Raw genomic sequence first — 22,890 nt, forward strand, 5'->3', positions numbered from 1 at the left:
TGTTTTGGTTAACTTGCATTCCTTGCTATTTGACCTTGTGACTTAGCTTACAAACCTTCTTCTTCTACAGAACCACGGACCGCAGATGAAGGTGGAACTGGTGGTATTGATTTCTGAAATGTTCTTTTTCTGTTGTTTTGCACTCACTACTAACCTTTTAAACTTGAGTTCTTGTTTCTCTGAAGCTAAGGAGAACCATCTTCTAGATCTTTTCCTGGATCTTGGCCAGCTGTTCAACAAATGTGATCCCTAAGTAGAAAGCAGTCCCCTATGTTTTTAACTGTGCCTTCCAGCTAATTGAACTACAGCTGAAGTCATGGCATCCTCAGGGAATTTTCAGGGAAAGGATATGTGCATTTGGGGTTTTAAAGATGACTGGATACAGCATGGGGGAGGAGAAGAGAAATTCTTAGTGGTATGTGTTTGAGTATAAATTAGTTCAGTAGTCTAAGCTTTTTTTTTTTTCTGAAGGGCTGTTTCGAACCCTTTCGTTGTTTCCTAATTTGCAAAAAGTACATGGTAGGGCTTGGTTTATTTTCTTTTTGCTTTGTTTTACCAGCGATTTAAGTAATGTTTGCAAAATCAAATGATGTTTTGCTGAAACTTTGTGAAAGGGAGTGGGTCCTTTGTGCAGTTAGATACTTTTTCCGTGAAGAGTTTTGCAAAATCAGATCTGTCCAATTATCTAAACATAATTCTATACGTTAAATGTGTTTTTGTTGTATTTCTGGCACTTTCCAGCGCACAGGCTGAGCCATTCATAGAAATGCTTTGGATCACTGATATATTTATCAAGGCCATATGTTTAATAAGCACAATTATTTCTTGTAGCTAGTTTAAGATGATAGCTCTCAGCTGAGACCCAGCTAAATCTGAATTCTGAAAATCTGTGCATGCTCACAGCATTACTAATTCAATACAGCTGTCTTGTAATACTGACAATATGAGACTTGAAAATGCAATGAAAGTCTGACTGAGTATGATTTAACTGTTGCAGCTTATTCTGGCAACGCAGGAGAAGCATGTGCATTTTATTTAACTTCTCTCTTCCCTTTCTCTGGACAGCATGAATCCCTAATTTTCCCCAAAATTATCCCGTTTGACTGGATTGGTTTACCTGTTTAACATGTGTTCCTTGGATACGTATATACATCAAATTACTGTATTCCACATTACCAAATGTCATTTAACCTTTAAACTAAGAGATCACATTTGCCTTAAACATTCAGGAAAGTCGTATTTCTGCTCTCCTCTATTCTTTTCTTCCTTATCTAATTTTAAAGCTAAACTTTATAACAAACATAAAATAACGTCCTTTGCTCTCTCATTTATGTGAGGAAATGAGCCTTGTCGGTCATTTTGATCGTGGAAGAAGACTTGAACTACAGCACTGCTGAGGCACATTAAAAATCAAGTGTCTTCCAACAAACATGCTCCTGATGTAAAAACAGGTGCTTAAGCTGTACCTTACGCATCGTAAAGTAACAACAGGAAGAGCAGATGAGCTCAGCTACTGTCGATCAATTTTAATAACTTGGTGGCAATTTTGAAAAAGCTGTGGAGATAAACAGAAAATGCAGTATTTGACCGAGACACTTGTGCCTCCACACTGTTTTAAATTTGTGTTCATCTTTACGTTGAGGTTTCAAACATACAGCTGTCTTACCTGGGCTGGATAATGTGGAATCATGATTGGATTCATGCTTCTCATACTTATTCCTGTTTCAGGATCATCCTTAGCTTTTTAACTTTCTGGAAGCTGCTCACTTAATTGTTATTTAAAATCTACCCAAACCATGTAGGATGCCTAAGTCTAGCCGGCTTTCTAAAAAAAAATCCTTATTTAGTCTCTTTCACCTTATACTTGCATAATTGCTGGAAAGGCAACAATTACTTTCTGTTTTCTGAAAAGTGACACCATATGAGCTCTGCTACGTTATGTCATTGTGGCTAAGTAGTGCACCTTCTCTAACAGCACATCTAGAGCAAGTTTCAATACAATATTATTTTTCCACCATCAGTTTCTGTGGCAGATTTGGGATTAAAAGCTCCATTTCTTAAAATGAAAACCATTGGGGGAACAGATTTCAATTATTCTTTACACTATTTTAGGACTAAATGCTTTCTTGTCTGTTATATTGCTGTGCAAGAAAATATAAAATCAGACACATTCTTCCATGAACTGGCTGTGTCAACATTAATATTTAGCAACATTGGTAAAGCAGCATTTGTGGGTGATAGTGTGCTCTGTAAAGTAAACCCTGTGTAATTGAACGTTTCACCAACCATCAGCCGTTCTGCACTTATGTACAGAATGTGATTCATTGAGACTGCACCAAGTACCCTGCTGGTGGCCTGAAATTTGAAAATTGATGAAAGCCCCAGAGTAAAATGTTACATTAATGACCTTGCTGTCAGTGCTAAGATGAAGCATGCAGGGTGTGGGTCTGCCAAGAGAAATGGCTGTGTAATAAAGCGTCCTTGATGACAGAGTCCTTGTAAATGAGGGAGGTTTAGTGATGACTGCTGAGCAAAACTAGACGTTCAGGTGCATCTGTAGTGGAGACGTGCTATTAGAATAGAAATTGGGCTGCCAGAGTCTCTCCTTTCTGAATAAAGAGCTTCCTTGTCCTAGTAGAAATCTGGGAGGAACTAAGAGACAGATAATCTTATTTTATTTAGCCTAATTTTATCCAGCCTCAAATAGGCGGTGCTCCAGCACCCTCTCGCAGTGAAACTCAGAAGCTAGGTTGAGAGCTGCTTTCTCTAATGACAATTTTCTTAAGATACTGTGTTTCTCAGCTCATTTCCCAATTGCAAGCCTTGGTGCATGGCAAGTCATATGCTTTGTTTGGCTTTGCTGCTTCAGTTTGTTTTCTCCATGCCATTAAAACCAATACAGACATTTGGTATTATGTGGGACTATGCTATGTGCTTCATCCATTTAGAATCCCTTGATGTAAGCAATTTAAGTTTCTCCCAAAACAGAATCATAGAAAATGCAGAAGAGTAACTTACCTGTGTAACCACACTACCTTACTGGAAAATATCCTGTCTGTCTTTTAAAGCCTTTTTCCTAGTGAATTGTCCAAAGCTTTCAGATTTGCAGAGGCTGTCTTGTGATGGAGGTAGGGAAAAAGTTGAGGCCATCTGATCATATATTTGCAAATGTATTGATCGAAAAAAAGCACTGACTACTTAAGATCTGAAGTTTTCTGGAAAAAGAAAACTTAAATATCTGTGTGAATACCCTTTACCAATTAGATTTTTTCAGTCAAGGCATCAGTTGGGATATTAGCTCATGCCCTCACTACTGCTCTCTTATTTCCCTGTAAAATAGAAACTGATACTGTTTTTTTTTTTATCTGAATAGTCATATGTAGTCTGTCATTTTTTTCTTTTGAATCTTCCAGTAGAAGTTTCATCCCTTGTCTCTTTACTAAACCTCCAGAGGTTTACTTCCCACCTCCAGAACTTGTAAACTTGCTGGAAAAGAATTGCTTTGATCAGTGTATTTTTCTTCAAGGCAAGATTTAATTTTCTACCCTCTAGATCTTAGAGACCAGTAGGTCTATTTGGTGATAGACCAAATCTCGTATTTTGTGCAAGTGCTGATTTGAACCAAGAGAAATTTGTATGAGGCTTCTCCGTGATGTTTGAAGGCCTTTGACTTGCACGCTTGAGTTCTGGCAGGAGCCAGGCTTTCTTTTTAAGAGCAGACGCTAGAGGGTAGTCTTTGTCTTTCAAAACACCCAAATACATTAATGATGAGTTTCCCAATTTTCATATAGAAAACCTCTCAAAGCTGTTTTAGTTATCCCAGTACTCAGGCTTCATTCATAAAATGCCTTTTTTTTGTTTGTTTGTTGTATTTTGTTATGAGAAAGTATCTACTGATTCATTCATTTCTTAACTAGATTCAATAGATCCCCCTTTCTCCCTCGTAGTCCATGGGGACTTTGCTCTTGTTCACTGCGACAAGAACATGCCACTTCTGTAGCTTCAGCTCTGAAATCTGGTTTTCACTTGACATGGTTTTGCGAGAGTCCCCTAGCTTGGGAGCCTGGTTTGAGTACATGTGTCAAAAGTACAATGCAGAGGCAGGGCTGTCCATAGGAATCCGTGTGTCCTGGCTCTTGTGTGTAGAGCTGCTATAGCATGCTGGCCAAAGGGAAAAGATGCTGCCTCTGTGGTGAGTAGTGCGGCTTTTTCCTTTGGTGCTTATGCACTAATGAGTTCACATTAATCATCTTTGCTGTCCAGTGTGCCAGCAAAATCAATTACTTGTGTTTGATGTGTAGAATTTCTTGTGTTTATTATGCTAGTCCGTACTACTTCGTGTCCATTACTGTTTTTTGCTTATCGAGTTCCCATAGCAACAGGTACATGCTTTTCCAAGGCTTTCACACTCTGGAGTAGTGTTCATCCTGAAAGTACATTATTTGACATTAAAAAGCAGGTATTTATCTGGCTTGTGGTAAACTTGAAATTTTGCCAAGTGAGATGTGATTTTTTAAATGTATATATATGTATGTGTGTGTGCATGTGTATACACATACAAAAAAATGCTTCTTGTGGTGAATTTTTTCGGAAGAGTTAGAAAACTGGTAAGAAACATGAACTTAAGGAGTAGCTTTTTTGAAAAAACTCAGAAATTTTTGAAATAGTCAGAGCAACCCTTGGGAAGTAATTGGAAATAGGAAAGCTTTCATGCTTTCATCCCTCCAAAAACATTTGTTTTGTTTTTGTTAACTAGTGATTGAAAAACTCTTTTGACATACCTGTGTGGATGGAACAAAAAAAAAAAAAATACTGTTTTTCAGGTTTTGTTGTTACTTTCTCTGTCTTGCCAGTCTGGTATCAACACACAACCTCAGTAGCTTTTGTCTTTACATGTTAGGAGCACAAAGTGTAAAAACCATCCGTTTGCATACATATACTTAAAACCTTGGCATTACTCCACTAAAACAAAATGCCTTTTTTGTGCACGTTACAACTGTTGCTAATTGTATCAAGTCTATTCAAAGGGGAAAAAAGAAAAGTATCTCTGTTTCTCATGAAGCAAAACTAGAAAGAGCTTTCAGGATGTAATACTTCCAAAGTGAGCTCATAGCAATGTGTGAAAGGTTCTTCCTCAGGTGTGAAGATGGATTCTAAAGTAAGCGCTTCTTTACACAGCCAGCAAGCGGTCCACCTCCACAGCAAACCTCAAACAGACAGAAGCTGTCATGAATAAACGGTTGTCATCATCTGCAGCGCTTTTAAACACTTCTGATCGAAGTAAGTGTTTGTGTGTCTGCTGGTAGCAGGCGTCCTGCTTAACTGTTGTTTGGGGAGGAGATAAGAGGTGGAATGACACTCCTCTTCCTCCCTTGCTCTGTGACTCACTTCGTATTTTGATCTCAAATGCATTTCATGCAATTTGTTAATCCAGCTTGACTGTTCAGGGCTTTGACCCAGTTGATGTGATCTCTGTTAGAGGAGAAGAGTAACGGTAAAGATTGCTGTTTTTTTAATTTATATTTCTGTGATTGTTTTACTAAAGTTGAATCTTGGCGAGTGATGATTCACAGAACATTTCACATCATTTTTACGGGTTTGCATGCCTTAAATCACACCCTAAAATTTCAGCAAAATAAAAATAGTACAGAAAATAAGGTTTGCCTTGTTCTGTTAGACAGCTTCAGTCATTTGATTTCCTGTGAGAAGGAAAAAATCAACATAGTTTTGACATCTTTGTGTTGTGCCAGTCCTGTACTCTATAGACACACACTTTCTTTTTAATACTAGAATTCTGCCTTAACCAAATAGAGAAGGATGCATGAAAAACTCTTGACACCTGTGGGAGTGTTTTGGGTGGGAGGAGGTGGTTTATTTTGGCCTGGAGTTCCAGAACTAGAATGCAGCTCTGACATAATTTCCTAGCCCAATAAAGTAGTGTAAGCTTGATACTACTACTCAAATTATGCATTTCCCAGACTGTTAGTGCACACCACTGCTTGCAAGCATTCTGGGTTACTTACTGTACCAATGACTATCAAGAATAGAAATGATCTGGAAGCCAGCTGTTCCTTTGATTTTTTTTATTATTTTTTTTAAGATTTTCTGAGTATTTGCACTCTACAGATTCTCTACCAATTTCTGTGGCTTCCAGTCTCATGTTGAATTGCAGCTTTGGGGTGAAGGAAGCTCCTGACTGCAGCATGTCATGTTTAAAATGTGCACCATGCAATTAGTCTTAACAGGAATGTAGAGAATGGGATAGATCTCTGGTTTTCCCACCCTCTGGTAAACTGGTACACAAATCTCCTCTATCCCTCCTTCCCTCTGCCCCGTCCCGATACCTTCTGTAGATCATGGCAGTCTGCCTTCTCCAAATGAAAAATAAATAAATAAATAAATCATGAAACACAAGGAATTGTCCTAATCTACTTGTTAAAAAAATAAATTATTTGTATGAGCATATATCAGCTTGTTTTAGCCTCAGATTTCCTTGTGAGGACTCTTCCCAGTGTTTCATAGGAGCCTGCCTGTATCTCAAATGTTTTTTTTTTCCTAAAATGATGAAAAGTATTATTAAGCTAAGAGCTGTTTAATATTAAAACAAGTTTAGCTAGGTCTATGCTGCAGTGTTCTGTCAGTCTGCAGCCTTTGATCAAAGAAGCTGTGCTGGAAGAATCCCTAACATGGACACAGCTAACAGTGATTTTGCTGGTTCACGCTGGAAGGTGATGCAGCAGAAAAACTTGTACTCATACACTGTATGCCTGGTAGGGGAGTCAGTTAGTATATCTATACTGGCACAGCTGCAGAGGCTCTGAGTCACTGGAGGCTGCTTGTGATTTAAAATGATATTTATATATAATGTGTCTGCAGGGTTCAGCTCTGAGTATGAGTCAGAAACAGGTCTGTGAAGTACAAATTAAGCCGCTAACAAAGGAAGTCACTAATTATCAACTAATGGGAATTGCTTTCAAACTTACTGTCATACTTCGAAATCCTTTGTGAATCCTTGTTCGCTTTGGAGGGAAAATTCTCAGGTGGCCTGATGTACAAGAAATTTGGACAGGACTCCAGCTGATCCACGTGGTCAGGATGTAGAGGTCAACTAACTGATTGAGATCACTGCAGCAAGTTAGAGTGATTCTGTGTTCTTGGTCTGGCACTCAGAAAGAAATGGCTGTTTGTTAAAAGATGGCTAAATTGAGACAACAGAAAATAGTTGCAGAATTAACCAGATTGCTTCTGCTGTGCGTATGTGCCTGGGAAGGTGGAGGAGCAGAATGCGGAAATGAGAGGAAGGTGCTTGTCCCTGGATCAGTGAAGTATTTCATCAGCTGTGTTCGGTGTTAATTCAGAGCTCACTCTCGACTCATACAGATTGGGAGCAATGGCCTTTTAAAATTATTTATTTATTTTAAAAGGCATAGAAGGATGTCCTTGATAGGTCAAACAAGAAGTCTGTTGAGACTGACATCCTGCTGCTGTGATCAGTAACATACAGAAATATAAGAAATAATGCTTTATATAGAGTAATTCTTCCCTGATCCAGTTTTCCTGCTTCTGAAGGATTCATACTATAAAGTGACTTAATTACTCTTCTGTATCTTAGGGATGTGGGGCAGGTGTTGGAGGGGACTTCTAGGCTTTTCAACATGATTAATCCATGCGCTCTCACTTCCAGGTACCACAAAGAGAAGTGCCTCATTAAACAGACTGAATAACAAAGTTCCTCTACATTCCCAGCAGTCAGCACTCAAAGGTTGGCAGGTGGAACAGAAAGGTGCTAGGAACCAGTTTGTTTTGAGAAGCGGGAGGCAGTAAATGGGATATTTGAAGTTGACTTTAAACCATATTCCAGTTTCGTTGTAAACGTTTTTACTCAGGCTTTCGCTGCTGTGCGTGTGGTCTGTGCACCGTGGCATAAATATCGTTATGCTCATTGCAGGGCCAGATACTGGGTAACCGTGTCTGTAAAACAGTCTTACTCCTCTGAAAAGTGGAAGGGTGGGGGGAGAGCAGACAAATGGTAGCCAAACCATTCAGCTCATGAGATAATAGTATTTCGTAATGATAAATTGGTGGGTTTAGATGATTTGTTGGCAAAAGCGAAGCATGGGAATGGCAGTTTAGAAAGTCATATATATAAATATCTTGTTAAAAATAATCTTCCTTACGCTTGGTCTCTAGGAGGAACAGAAAAGAAGAGGAGCACATCTTTGAATAGAATGAGTAGTAAACCCCAATCCTCTCCAGAACTAGAAAAAGTGAAAAAGGAAGAAAAAACAGGTGGTTGTTTCATAAAGCTGAATATTTCTTTTTAAAGCCATTCATAGTATAGTTTGGATAGGCTTATGTTCACTAGTTTCTTAGTTTTGAAATTTTTAGGAATTTTAATGGCTTTTTAGTTATCCAGTGGTAAAGATAAAATTGTAAATGGTAAAGATGAAGTTTTTCCCTTTGGACAAAAAAGAAATCCTGTAAGAAGGACTTTGACTTTGTTAAATGGCACTGTAAGTAGATAGCAGAATATCTCTCTGCTTAAGAGAGAGACTTACTGGAAAGCTAGTAGGTTTAAATGTAAGGGACTAAAATGTCACTGGTATGTTCACTTAGTTAAATCTTACCTTTGCTTTTTAAAGTCTCTTTCATTATTCAGTTTAAAAGCAACTTCTCTGTTCCTGCTGCTGGCCTAGACTTTGTGCATGCAAATGGAGGAGGAAGCCTATTCTCACTTCAGTTTCTTTTGGTCTCTGTATTCCTCGCTGGGTTACAAATACTTCTTTTCTAGGAACTCTTCCTAAAGCTGAAGCCTAGCAACTTTTCTAACATGTTTTTCCCTTTGAGTTAACAGTTCTCAAACTTTCCTTTTTAGCAGCTATTGCCAACAGTGGAAATGATATTCTGCTTCAGAATCTTTCCTGTATGGGAGGGTGACGGATGCTGCTCATGTGAATTTGTGTGTGCAAATGATGCCTGACGATACCTGTTTGCTTTGACTTGCAAGCCTTCTGTTTATTATGGCAGAACAGCCTTTCCTACAATCTAGACAATACAGCTCCGAGCTGGGTCAAAAACTTTCATACTTTGACTTCAGCATTCATTTCTGTTGTGTGCATGCCAGTCTTTTCACATTAAAATGATTACTGTTAAACAATCCAAGGACAAGAAGTGCAACATAAGAGATTGCAGTGTTTAACCCTTCTGTGCTTTTAGTTTGGATTTCCTTCTCCATGACTTCTGTATTTTTCTTCCAAAAGCATTATGATTTGCAACAATGCTCACAAACTGCCTTTACTTTGTACTGCTCGTCTTTTTCATTATGTGATTTCATGTTGGATCCTTTTGATTTGTTCCCATCATTTAGCTCGTCGCTCCCAGTTCAGTCCTCTGGACAGTAGCGTAATCAGTCGCCTCCTCGCCCCCACACAGGCCTCCTTAGCTAGGAGTAAAAGTGCTGCTACATTATCGGCTGATGGACAAGATCCCTCAGGTAACAGGAGGGCAGCAAAGCCTGGAAGTTTCAGGCAGTTGCCCTTCAAGGAAGAACTTACATGATAGTCGCTAACTGTGCTACACTTAAGTGTGGATCAGACAGTTAATAAATATATGGTTATGTGTAATATTGCTTATCCAGTACTTTCTTTGGTCAGTAATAACCAATTCATATGCTATATTGCATGTTTGCTTTACGAATCCACAGAATAATACTGGCTTTTAAACTCCAGTGCCAGTTTACTTGCTCTGGAAAGAACCCAATGCTGGTGTTTGTTATGGGTTTTGTTTGTGTTTTTGTTTTAACTGACAGAGACCTGCGTTTGGGTGGACCCTCAAATTAATCCAAGACATGTTGGTCAGAGAACAGTGTTAGGAAATTAAAGGGAAAAAACCCAAACAAACATACCATTTCAAAGGAGGCTAACAGGAATAAGTGCAAAGCCTAAATTTCTTCAAGAGGAGAAGCTCTTGTAGGAACATGACAGAGGGGTTATCTTGACATTAATTGCAGGGAGCCCTGAGCTGCTTTCGCTCAGGCTGATTGTAGAAGTAGAGGCATCCTAGAAGGAGAAGATACTGTAGAGAAACCTGGCTGGCTCAAGCTGTTTTATATTGGTCCAGGCTGAGCTGATAAGCCCACGCTGTGGCTCAACTTAGTACTAGCACAGGAATCTGCATCGTGGGCAAACCCTAGCGGCATCCCATGTCTATTATAATTGTTATTGGTTATAAGAATGCCCCACTAAATGCATATCTGGAACCAATGTGGAGTCCTTTCTCCTCTCTTACCTTACAACTTGCGTTCCCAGTATTGCTCGTTTCTTCTTAAGTATGTTCTTCCATCTTTAATTTTTATCTTATGCCACTTACCTTGGTCCTTGTTGGTAATGGTGACGTTTCTACACTGCTCCCCTTTTGTAATAATCAGTTTTTACTTTTTTGGTTTGTAGTCAGTGGTCATATTTCTGCACACCTGTCTGTGCCACTTTTTATTTTACCATGAATATTTCAGTTCATGTCATGTGGGATAATACCATCTTTTTCGCTGTTACTGACAGCATGTGACTTATTCACGAGTGCTGAATTAAAGATGACTTTTACATTTTTATCAGTTTACTTAAAGGTACTTTCTTCGTTTCAGTAGAAACGTACCTGTGCTTTAGCACAAACTATACACGAACAGAATGCAGTTCTCCTTGCACAAATGCTATAAATATAAAAATAAAATGTATTTTCCATAAAGTTACAAAATTAAGTGCTGGCATCTGTCACAATTTATTCAGACTATAGAAGAATCCTGTATCTAGTTTCAGATGTAGATTTTTACATCTGTGTATGCTTATCCAGCTATGATTATGTTAGTGAAAAAAGCGATTAGAAGATACAGTTTCTTTCAGTATCTTATGTGTGAAGAGATTGACACGTCAGGTAGTAAAGGTATTTTAGTTTAGCAGTTGGCCTTTTTCTCATGGTAGGTTTCTTTGACACCACCTATTTTGATTTGTTAGTGTGGATCAAGGGCACACATAAATAGTAATAAAGGGGTCAGAGAGGGAAAGTAGAATAAAATCATGTTGCACAAATGCTTATTTCACAAGAAGAGTTTGTAGAGTAATGCTCAGATACTGCTGCTTTATAACTACTCTTTGAAAAGAAGGAAGATTTCCTCCTTGAATATGGGGGAAACATGCTTAAAATTTGAACCTGTCATGAAGAACTTGTAAAGAAAGATGCTAAGCCATTAAAACTGTAGTACTTGTGATTAGATGCAGCTTGACTAAAATGAAAGTAACACTGGTGTGTTGCAAATTTAGACGTCGTTTGGAAAAGCATTTTATTTTTATCTACTCCAGACTGCTGCTTTCAAAATGGTTTTATTCTTGGTGCTATTGCTTCCAAAGTACTAATCGTGTGGTGGTGGTGGTGGTGGTGTCTGTGTCCGTGACCCATTGCAATGTGCACTGCCTGTGGCGTTTCTCTGTACGGTTTCTAACACGCATAATCTTTCTTTCTCTCTTTCTCCCTCTTCCTTTTCTCCTGTTCTTATGCTGTGCACTTGGTTTTCGTTTTGTCTTGTCAAATTCCTAACTTTTATAGAATCTCACCTCTGTCCTCGTTCAGCTTCAGCCAGTTCCATCAATTCCCCAGTCCCAACTCCTAAAGTGCCTGTGCGCAGTCGTAGCATCGACAGATTGAAGTCCTCTGTATCTTCATCAGATGCAAGTTCACCAGATTCAACCCAGGTTAGTTGAAAGTCCACAGGAATTAGGTTTGTATTTATCTGGGGGTCAGGATGGGATCCTGTTTCAACAGTTTGCTTGCTCATTGAAATGCTTAATAGCATTTGCTTAAAAAATACAGTATTGAAATAAAATTGGGAATTTATGGTCCTGGTATCTTAAAGGCATATTGTTTGCTGCTTATGGTTCCCAAAGTTGAATTTAGGTAACATATTGACCTGGGTCTGTGCTTTGGAATGTAAAGAAAACGTAAAGTACATCTTGTTGAGAAGTTGCATGTTTGTTGTGGTAGTAGCTCCTCTGCCTGTAATGTCTTCTAGAGAGTGAGCATTATTTTATTTTTATTTATCTTAGAAATCAGAGACAGAAAAACCATCTCCAGGTTCTGGGTTAAGACGCCCTCCTTCACCATCTGTGTCTGCCCGTAGAAGATCCCCTTCTCCTGCTAATTTGGTGAAGCGACCTCCGTCACCTTCTACAGTTAGGTATGCGTCCAGGTTAAATATCTTCTTTTATTCAGAACAAAATGAACCATGCTTCCTGTCTCAAGACAGGAGTTTGGATGGCCTATGCTATGCCATGTCTGTACACATAAGGACTTCATTTTTGGTCCGATTTCTCTTTTCCACAGTAGAGAATGTGGCTCTTACTTGAACCTTTGTCTCTCTTGTGCTGTCAGAATACACCCTGGCTTTCTGTACAGTCTGTGCACTAAAACCAACAGGGAGCTTCTGAATAAACTGATCTGCTGGTATTAGTGTAGGAATTTTCTTGGATTGGAGTCACAGAGTTCATCTATTATGTAAATGGAGGTCTGGGCTAGCAGATCTGTTTTGATGTTAGCCCACAAGTAGTGAGTCCAAGTGCCCAGGTGTATTTGAGTTTTATGAGGAAGGCACCAGTAGTTCATGGGTGGATTTATTTTTAAAAGCGAGATGTGTAATGTAAACACTAACTGAGGTAGACCGTCCTGAGTTGTATGTTTGAGGTTTTCAGTGTTAGCCCTGAAAAATATTCTTTATTTCAACAGGCAAAAGACTCGCCCACCTTCGCCTAGCGTGTCAAAACAAAGGCCACCATCTCCTACTCCAGTCTCTAAACCGGCACCTATCCAACGTCCACCTCTCACACCAGGTGTTATAAACATTACCAAAAAGAAAACCGAGGCAGAGAGCAAACCAAAGGATAAGGGCACAGAAGGAGCAGGACAAGAGCAAGGTGCTTCACTAGCCTCAGACAGGGATGCAGTAGCAGCTAGCGTAAAGACCAAAGAAGGTGAGTGTTTCTCAGCTACTAGCGCGCTCTTTTTCGAGACATCTCCAGTGTGTGCTAGGGCTGGTGAAATAATTAGTTTGTGAGGCAGACCACTGGAGGGTAGGATGGTTTAAGGCAGAAGCTGTTTATTACACACAGTAATTTTATGTGGTGTGACATTTGGGTGTGGATTTTAGTGCAGTAGTCAGGTTATTTGACTTGGAGATTTAAGTCAAGAGTTTTCAATATTATTGCTTGTACTATAATTTTAAGAAAAGGAGAAATGCTATTTATCTTTTGAACTTCAGCCACGCTAGCTGAGGGCTCTACTAGCTTAGGTGTGCAAAGGTCTTTCAGTCTAGGTGGTAGTTCTTAAAATTGCTTTTATAGAGACCTGCTTAGAGGAAGAAATCAGCTATTGGTTCATCACAGTCTGAGAGCCAGTTTTCACAAAGCTAGAAGGCTACCTCTGTCACAACTCCAGTGAGCGTATAATCATTGCTGCCTCAGGAAGAAGTGGTCAGTGCACAGGTCACACTGAGAAATGATCTTGGTAGATTAAGGAGAGCCATATAATGGATAAGCAATTAGTCTCCTAGTCGTCTTCATCATGCCAAGTAAGCACAACCTCTGTCCTTCTTATGGGAAGAAGGTCATCTACCATCTCCAGAATAGAATCTAGGAGAGCCTTTTGATGAGCTCTGGCAGGCACTACTCTGTGGAGAAGCACTTAGGAGAGACTTAACAGGAAAAGGAGGGATCTCTGGAATTTAAACTACAGCCAGTGGGCAGTACTGGGGGTAAAAATCCTTCAGACAGAGGGTAAGTGGGAACATACGCTTGCTGCACACATTACTGCATGTACGGTTCGGGTTGTGCCTTCCTCAGCTGCTGCAGTTTGCTGTTGCTTCTGAGCCTCTTCCTAACACTGCTTGATGTTGGATGTGAAATAGCCTTAGTCAGCTGAAGAACTCATTTATGGTACAGTTCTCTGAGCATATGTTCCTCTAGAAGGAAGCCTGGGTGTTGTAGTCAAATGTGGATGTTTGTATGAAGTTGCACGTCCATCTTCGATGTCAAGTCATTCATCTTTGCAGTCAGAATTTCCATCCTTCAATGTGCTACATTACTGTGAATAAATGTCTTGCATGCCTCAGAGGCAGCGAAATCAATTGTCATCAATGTCATTGGTCGGTTGAAACCTCCGTAACAACGTGTCCTATTTCTGCATCTTCCAGTTGTTCTAGAACAAGAACACAATTCCTTGTTCCCTGAGTGCCCCACCTGTCTCCTCTCCACACTGACTTCTGGAACTGTATTAACCCAGCTTATCTGTTTCTGTTTTATTTTATTGCTAATCTCCAAGCTGGTAATCTTTTTAGTGGTTCATAATGGGGCTAAGTCAAACTCTTTTTCTTTTACATGTACAAGATAAGGAAATAGTGGCCATGTTCTTCAACCTAGAGATGATTTTGTGTATCTCTTTGAATGTTTTGGTACAATGCAACATTGCTAAGTGAGGCAAAATCTTTTTTTCTTAAAAAGAAAAAGTTGCTTTCAAATTTCAAGGCAATTTTCATTTTACATGTCTGTTCACCCTGTGGGTTGGTGCAATACCATATTCCAGACAGCTTCTGAATTTAAAACGCACCAGTGAACGGCATGTGGCAAATCAGTCTCTAGGTCTTGTAGGTTCAACCTAATTTCAGCTTTGTGTACTTGTATCTTCATACTGCCTCTTCTTCAAACTGAACTTGATTGCCTGTTGCTGACAGATAGCAATCAAGTTTTTGTCTCGTTTTTTGTGTCTTCCTACTAAAATATACTGTTCTGCAGTAAAACACTTTTTATTTTTCAGTGGCTTGGAGCAGTTGTCATTTCTGGCAGCAGCCTCTCGCAGCTTCTCTGAGAGTTAAAAGGCTTGTTTCAACTTAAAGCATAAGAAGTGCTCCTTCATGAGCTCTCACTTTATGCATGATGATAGGTAATAAACTATCGTGGAGCCTCACTGTTTTGTATCTGGGTAGTGAAGGCTTTGGAATATGATTCCTAGATTAATTGTGAATAAATGTCTTGCCTTGAGATGTATTGGAATCTTCCCTCCATCCAGCTAATAATACAACACAAGCACGTTTGTGTTCTTGCTGTCAAACTGGAAAATAACAGTCCAGTAAGGAACTGACACTAGCTTCTCCTCACATAGCAGATCTGTGTAATATTCTTATCTTCTAGAAATAAATTATAGATTAATGGGAGAAAAGGATGAGGTTCAATTTCCACCTCTTTACAAGTTGCAGATCTTCTGCATCCTTCCCACTCGGTTGACAACCAAATATTGCTGAAGAGGAACTGCATAAGGGCAGTCTGTATTCCTAATGGCTGCAAGTATCCTAATAGTGCCTCTTTGCTCTGAAACCACAGGCTAGAGTTAAGGAAGGCCAACAGATCAGCTGTCAGTCCTGTAGATGCATTTTACAATTGTTCTGAGACATTTCTCTTGCCTGTTTCCCTCTTTCCCCTTGCATCACAAAAAGATCCTTTGAGAAAAAGTCAGTTCTTATCAGAAATGACAGTGGGAGTACAAGGAAGATGGAGCTGAGTATAAAACACTGGAAGAATCTTCTTAAGGCATGTTAGCAATCATGTTGGGAAGTCCCATGTCCTGCCTGTGGAAGTGGACTGCACAAGGGGTGTGTGGAGATGAAAGCACTGTTGAAGTAACCATGTGGGAAGCATCAGTAAAGCTTCAAAAGTGAAAATGCAATGGGGAATATCCCCCATAGACTTGACATCTCCTGCCCTCTCTTTTGTTTTTATGCCCCCTGCTGTTTCTGTATCTGTGGTGTACTGAATTGTTACGGCTAATTTTCTTCTGTCATTTTCGATACCAGATATTCATCATATTTCAAGCTATCATTATCATGCTCTAACCCTAAAACCTATAACCTAAAAGCCTAAAACCTTTAGGCTTCTTGCTGAGGATCAAGTTGTCTTATCTAGGTTCAATTTTGAGAGGGGAGGTAGGTTAAACCTGACATTAAATGTCAACCCATTTTGATAACGACTGAAATTCCAGTAGTGTTGAAATAGGACTGCTGCGTTGGTTGCTGTGCAAGTGCGTAACAGAAGATGGCCTCTGCTGTAAACAGTGACTACTCTAAACAGGCAAGACACTCAAGTGGTAGAGGACAAGAGAGGCATTTTGATTTCTTCATGGTTATGTACTGACAACAGCAAATGAAACCTCCCCCTTTTCTTTAAATTGAAAAAAAAAACCCACACACAATGTTGCCAAACATAGGAAGAAAAGCATTTAGTACATGCAAGGCTCAAGTAGGTAGATCCTGCTAATGGTTCTTATAACTGCAAACTGGTCTTTCCTGCTCGGGGATGATAATGAGGAGGAGAACCTCTTCTGACTGAGTTCAAATTTGGAAGTGTTGTGGCTGATTCTTGTTTGACTGTATTTTTGCTCAAATCAGAAGCAATGTGTGTCTTGGGGAAGTGCAAGAAGAGGTCCAGCATTTTTCAGCGTTGGATAGATCTAAATTTTAGAAGACTTCTCTTTGACTGCACTCCGTGTGTCGCAGTGTTTTTCCTAGGACTGTAAGAACAATTTTTATGCACAAACCACTACCGTGAATCAGCTGCTATGGATGTACTCTCTGAAATTATGCCCTACAGCTGCAGGCATTCATTATGTGTCCATGGGGCTTAAGCAGATTTCAGGTATTAAAGTTCCTAATGATGGCATTGGGTTTTGAATGATTTGTCTTTAGGTCAGAAGCAGAATAACTGATGGAACCCTGATGTCATTGTTCATTAAAATTACCTCGGCTTGAAGGCTTTATAACTGTTAAGCAAACATTTATGTATGTGCTGATTTGTGAAATATTAAAAAGAAGAAAGGCAGGTCCTCACCTACATTATGATGCTACTGCTCTACTGACACCAAGAGCTAATTCTCTGCCTGTTCAGATGATCACTTCTTTAGCCACATTCAAACAGTAATATTTCTAGAGAGAGGAATAACGGATAAAAGTCAGAGTTCTTTCAATATATATTGAGAGCAACTGGATGGCAAGGGTGTTTTTTTCCGTAATGTGTATTTATAATTTATATAAATAATAATGAATATATGTATAAAATTTATAATACAGAATTTATAATATCTCTGACCATAACACTGGGCAGGATATGAAGAAACATAAACTGCAGGACTGTACAAATATCTGCTAATCTGGTGGTTGGAGCTGTTTTGATCTCCATGAAAACTGGAAATTGATTTGTTGCTAAAATGTGTAGAAATATGGTATTACTGAAGTCATTAGTATGTGCCTGCAGGGACAGATAACATCGTGATTATTTGCACCCTAAGATACTCTATAAATATAAAGGCATGAACATGAATGTTACGAAACAAGAGTAGTTAAAAAAAAAATTCCTCTTTAGGAAATGTGTTCCTGCTTTATTAGAAGGAAGTTAAGTGTATTTCCTAAAGCAGCATTTTTTTCAGTTGTCTTTTAAGTGTTTTCACATGTTGCAGAATAAACATGTCTTTTTAGAAATATGGTTTTAAGTGCTATGGTAATTGGAGAATATCTTTAACTGTATCATCTGGAATGTCTGGATCAGTGTAGTTGAAATGAGGTGCTGGTTACTTCAGTGTCAGGGAGATACTGTGGCTCTGCATCTCTTCAGGACTCCCCTTGGCTCTTGTGGGCCTTCAGATACGGGGTATACTTGCTGAGTGATGAGCACTGATCAAAATAGCGAGTCAGTTGGCCAAAGAAAAACCTCATCTCACAGCGATAACGTCTGTCTTAATTTTAAGTTACTGGGGCTTTTTAACAGCAGTTTCTTTTAACCTTTGCAGAATCAGGTAGCAAAACAGTAGCAGGGACCACCACAGCTGAAGAAGCTGCTAAAATCTTGGCAGAGAAACGACGTCTAGCACGGGAGCAAAGAGAGCGTGAAGACCAAGAAAGAATTCAGAGACAGGAAGAGGAAAGGTAACAATTCAGGAGGGGGAAGGGATGCCTTCAGTGGTGGACACTTCTGCTGTATATATTTCCTAAGCATTAATTTAAGACCCTGTAAATCTTAATGCTGTTCCTGAAGCAGAGGGACAGGCACTAGCACCGTTTGAGATGGGACAGGTTGCTGTGTGTATCATTAATGTATATCTCAGTATATATGTAATGCATGGTCCCTGTGCAAATTGCTGCTGCATTTTCCTTCCAGTCAACACTGGTGCTTTTATTTCAAAACTAGAACGTGCTTTTTACACCACTTGTATTTGTTTTGTTGTCTTGAAATAGTCAACCTATCTCGATGAAACTTTCCTTTGATGAACTCAGGTAGTGGTTTGATGGTACATTAAATCTCACACTAGTGATCCTAAGTCTGGATCAGAAATAGTGCAGCCAAGTAATTCAAAGTGATAAATCAGTGTATGGTTGGCTCACTGCATAGAAGTTGTTAAAAATAAATTATTAACTTAGTGCTGACTAACTTTATTCCGGATCAGGGGTCATTTGTCTGTGCTTCTGTGAACATTATGGAAGGTTAGATTTTGTCTCTTTTCCACTCATGGATGTAAAGGTGTCATAAACTTGCATATAGTCTGCTACAGATGTTTTATCAGCAGTACAGTTCATTCAGATCTGTTGTGTACATCTGTGTGATTTGACAGTGTATACCTCCAGTATATCCAGAATTTGGACCACAGAAGAAAGTCTTTTAAAAAATCCAACTACATTTATGTTTGATAGTGATTGAAAGCTTCATTCATGTCGTGGATGCAGGTGGTATATATTAAATAGTTGTCACTTAATCCAGATTGCAGTCAAACATTCCATTATTGGAGCAACCTGCCTTGGCCTTGACCTAACCAGCAAAGAACATTTATGTACTCGTAGGTCGTTTCTTCCAAGTTACTCTGCTTTTTCTTTCGACGGGTCTGGATGGTGGCATTTGTAAATCCACACCAAAAAGTATCTTTGCACAGTTAGTCTGTGGTTGGATAACTTAGAACTTCCGTACTTTCCTAGTCTGTCTTGTGTGCATGCACGCTTCTAAAGAAATAAATACCTAGTTGGTAATCTGTATCTTGGAAACACTAGAATCAGAGAAGAAGAAATGGCCAAGAGAGCAATTGAGGAAAAAGCACGACGAGAGGAGGAGCTCTGCAAACAGGAGGAAGAAAAGAGACTGGCTTATGAAGAACAACAAAGACAAGCTGAAGAGGAGAGGATCCGCCGAGAACAAGAAGAGCAGGAAAAACTAGCAGAGCTTCAGCACCAGGTCTGCTTATCCGTAGGCTCCAACTGTGTTCCTCGTGCAAGCTGCTGACATGTTTTTGAGGGGGTTGTCTTTGATTTTCTTTCACAGAACATTTTTGACAAATCTGTCAGGGACAAGGTAAAGCAGAGTTCATCCTGTCAGAGATGGATTTGAGAATGTCTTGAAGTCCTTTCCTTGCCCTAGTCTATGTGATTTTTTATTTTTTTTTTTTTTTTAACATTTCATAAATTCAAGTGTGGAGCAGAAGCAGATTTTTTTTTAGCCATCTGGGATGCTATTTTGCATATGTAAAGTATTTGTACTGAGCCCACTTTACCAGCTTACTACTATGAATTATAAGGAGGTGGTCTGTCTGGAAAGTCATCTGGCTTGGTCTGATTCCTTTAAAAGAAAGATTGGTAGTGTTTCCAGGTCTGCTGTTCCCGTTGCTAAATAGTCTTCCACAGCTAGTATCTGTTTACCTTTACAAAGGCATCTTCTAGCTGAAGGGAGTTGTTTTGCAGAAAGTGGACTTTCTTTAAATGAGATTAATTTTGAAAATTAAAACAGTTTTACAGTGAGCTTCATTGTGTTTGGAGAGCTGTGTCTTATGGATAGCATTGACATATGTCTGAACATTTCTTTAAAAGCTTGTTTAAGTTTATAACAATTATTCAGAGGTTAACTGTGCTTCTGTCTTCTTTCCAGTCATACTGGAACAGATTTTCCAGTGTAGAAGGAACAGAAGATGCTCAGCACCAAGTATCTTGGTAGTAAACCTGACTGCCAAGATTTTTAAGTTAGCCTTGCCACGTTTAGAACTTAATTGCTGTCTTGTTACTTTATAAATTATCCTTTAGAGACAAATCTTCAACGTGAAGTGTAATTTGAACCCTGAGTAGTTCAACAACATCCGGAACATTTGCATAAGCACAGTATAGCCATGCACATCATTTTTCTTTTCAGATCAGTTTCTGAATGTCACAGTAGCATATATTTCATGTCAGTAGCCGGGTAATTGGCATGTAGCTGCAATGTATGGTAATATTAGATAGTGATTGTCTGATGTTCCTGTCTGTGTTGAACCAGAATCTCTGTAACAGCTCCGCTTTTGACCCTTGAGAATGAGTTGTGCCCTGAGTGCTCTCTTCTTTTTGTTTCATTTTCAGAGAGAAGAAGCTGAAGCAAAAGCTCAAGAAGAGGCTGAAAGACAGCGGTTGGAAAGAGAGAGAATTATGCAGCAAAATATGCAGGAAAGACTTGAAAGAAAAAAGGTATCCTGTTTTGAAAGCAGAGAAGTTTCTTAGCCTAAAATAGTGGTTAAGATGTTAAACTGAACAGACAGACGGTCTCGGATGCGTTTAAATAGTAGTGTGTTCTTTAAATAAAGCCAGCTCTGACTTGTGAGCTTTAAAAATGGTGAAAGAAGTAGTAAATTTATGAAATAGGAAAATGTATTGTGATTGATGAAAATTTAAATGAGATTACTGAAATATAAAACTCTGTATGTCATTGTAAATGTTTTCCCTGTTTTAACAGAGAATTGAAGAAATAATGAAAAGAACACGAAAATCGGATCAAAATGAATCCAAGGTACTTGTTTGGATCTGTATAGTGGCAGAATTGGCCCTTCCCGAAGAAGGCTTTGCTCTGTATCCTGTCTTCCTCTGCTATCCTTAGACAAACTTGCTTCCACATGAAATGCAAAGTTCTGGTGGACCAGAATGATTTTCAGTAGCTTCCCATTGCACACATTCTTCTGCTTTGCTTGTTCTGACCAAAAGTCTTTGATGCATTTTTGTTCAAGGCGTATAGAAACGGTGTGATCTGGTGCTATTGCTTGCAGATTGGTTAAAAAACCACTAGTTAGTGATGGATTTTCATTTTTTTTTTAAACCGTATGCATTCTGCTGGGGCTATTTTTCCTCAGAAAACTTAAATTCCTGGCGTCATCTGTTTGCTTTAAAGCAAATCTTAGATGCCCCTTGGATTGCTACAGTAAACTGGATGTATTTTTTTTTTTAATGTAGTAACCTAAGATTTGTGGTAAATTGTGCGTGTTATATTGAGAAGTAGTAGTTGTTCTCTGAACATTCAAAACTCAAGTCTTCATATGGCTGAAAATCAATAAATGTTTAGCACGCACCTTGGAGAAATGTGGGGAAAAGGAACTCGGGGATACTTCACAGGTAGGAGATGAAAGTGGGTCCTGCACGCTCCTTTACAGGCTCTGGCTCAGCAGAGCATGTGTTGCTGGGTGACCTGGTTGTCTGTTAGCCCCTGGACTAGCATGGCCTTCCGGCTGGACCTAGAATAGTCCTGCATGGGAGCTGTGATGGAACCATTTGTGAAACACTAGATGGTAGTGAGTTATTCTGAATAACGCTCCGGCAATTCAGTTGCAGAATGAAGGGAAGTCTGCCTCTGAGGCTATCGAGGGAGAGGATATTGAAGAAGAGGAAGAGTTGGGTCTTGAGAAGACTGATCAACAAGGTAAGGAAACTTGATGAGTCAGGTCTAAGTGGCAGTCAGTGTCTCAGGGATGTTTAAGCATTGTTAAAAATGTCAATCACTTAATAACACGGATGGTCTGAGACACAAGTCCCAGAAACATCAGGAAGCATCTGCTTGAACAGAGAGGAGGTCATTGCCTGTTCCACACCACAGGAGACAGTAAAAATTATTAAATGCAAAAATGATTTAAGAGTGAAATGCAGGCAGCATACTTTCATTTTACAAGTGTATTTTTAAAGACAGAAAACAAGTTTCATGTTGTTATGGGCAGCTTGTCTATAGACAAATTAATCTATCGAAGCCACATGTCTTGAGTTTTGGCTAGGAAAGGTCATTTTGGCACTTGTATTTTATTCATTTAGAATAGTGATTCTGTTACTGAAGCTCTTCTTTTTCCTTTCTTTTTCTTTCTTTTTTTCCCCCCACTTTCAGGAAAGCTAAATGGCATTGACTTACCCCAGAAAGTGGAGGCAGAGGGTTGTTTAGAGACTGTGCATGGCTTGACCTCTACAGAATCTGAGGAACGAGATGTGCCAGAGTTGAAGGCCACTGAAGTGTTTATGAATGGAGGTGATTTGAAAAGTGACGAGGGGTCTCTACTTGTTACTGAATTAAAGGATTCCAGGTGAGTCTGTGTAGGTGAGTGTTTTACTGTCAGAGCAGTTAGCCATCACACGAGAAATCCCTCTCTGTGTTTAAATTAAATTCAGTGCTGTATGTAGTGTTGCCTCAAATTTTGCTTTGTGTGCTCCAGGCATGTGGCGTGTGCGTGCTGCACTTCACTGCTTCACGCAGAGGCAGGCAGCTCAGGACAACTGTTTGTTTAGGTGGCACCATTTAACAGCACTGACTTTGCTAAGAAGTGAGACACAGCCAGCAACCTGTTACTTACAAAGAGCAGCATTGGCTTGAAATCTTCTCCCTTGAAGTGGCTAGCAGTTCTTTTCATTAACAAAGCATTAAACAAGAGGGAGGGGGACAGCACTGAAAAGGCAGAATAACATACAGAAAGCTCTAGAACGGTTTCAGTTCCACTGAAACACCAGATACAACACGAAAGCCTCCTTTAATAGGAGGGGATTTTTTTTAGTATTTCAAA

The 22,890-nt window shown here is 39.3% G+C and overlaps 1 protein-coding gene across 9 annotated transcripts in view; it reads left to right on the top strand.

Annotated features, from left to right (window-relative positions):
• MAP7D3 (MAP7 domain containing 3) overlaps positions 1-22,890 on the top strand; it is a 48,518-nt gene that overhangs the window by 21,937 nt on the left and 3,691 nt on the right. For 3 of the 9 annotated variants that reach the window (XM_086619501.1, XM_086619494.1, XM_086619493.1), the window contains exons 6-19: positions 71-91; positions 5,179-5,280; positions 7,685-7,783; positions 8,191-8,289; positions 9,368-9,493; positions 11,596-11,741; positions 12,093-12,223; positions 12,769-13,013; positions 17,869-18,004; positions 19,118-19,298; positions 20,447-20,551; positions 20,817-20,870; positions 21,677-21,770; positions 22,224-22,416. In XM_086619501.1, the coding sequence (XP_086475627.1) occupies positions 71-91; positions 5,179-5,280; positions 7,685-7,783; positions 8,191-8,289; positions 9,368-9,493; positions 11,596-11,741; positions 12,093-12,223; positions 12,769-13,013; positions 17,869-18,004; positions 19,118-19,298; positions 20,447-20,551; positions 20,817-20,870; positions 21,677-21,770; positions 22,224-22,416 (1,732 nt within the window). Of the gene's footprint in view, positions 1-70; positions 104-5,178; positions 5,281-7,684; positions 7,784-8,190; positions 8,290-9,367; positions 9,494-11,595; positions 11,742-12,092; positions 12,224-12,768; positions 13,014-17,868; positions 18,005-19,117; positions 19,299-20,446; positions 20,552-20,816; positions 20,871-21,676; positions 21,771-22,223; positions 22,417-22,890 lie in introns of all 9 variants that reach the window. The other 6 variants (XM_086619495.1, XM_086619496.1, XM_086619498.1 and 3 more) reach the window with 6 other exon arrangements.

This window comes from Tauraco erythrolophus, chromosome 13 (genome assembly GCF_009769465.1).
Source record: "Tauraco erythrolophus isolate bTauEry1 chromosome 13, bTauEry1.pri, whole genome shotgun sequence".
In the NCBI taxonomy this organism is placed as follows: Eukaryota; Metazoa; Chordata; class Aves; order Musophagiformes; family Musophagidae; genus Tauraco; species Tauraco erythrolophus.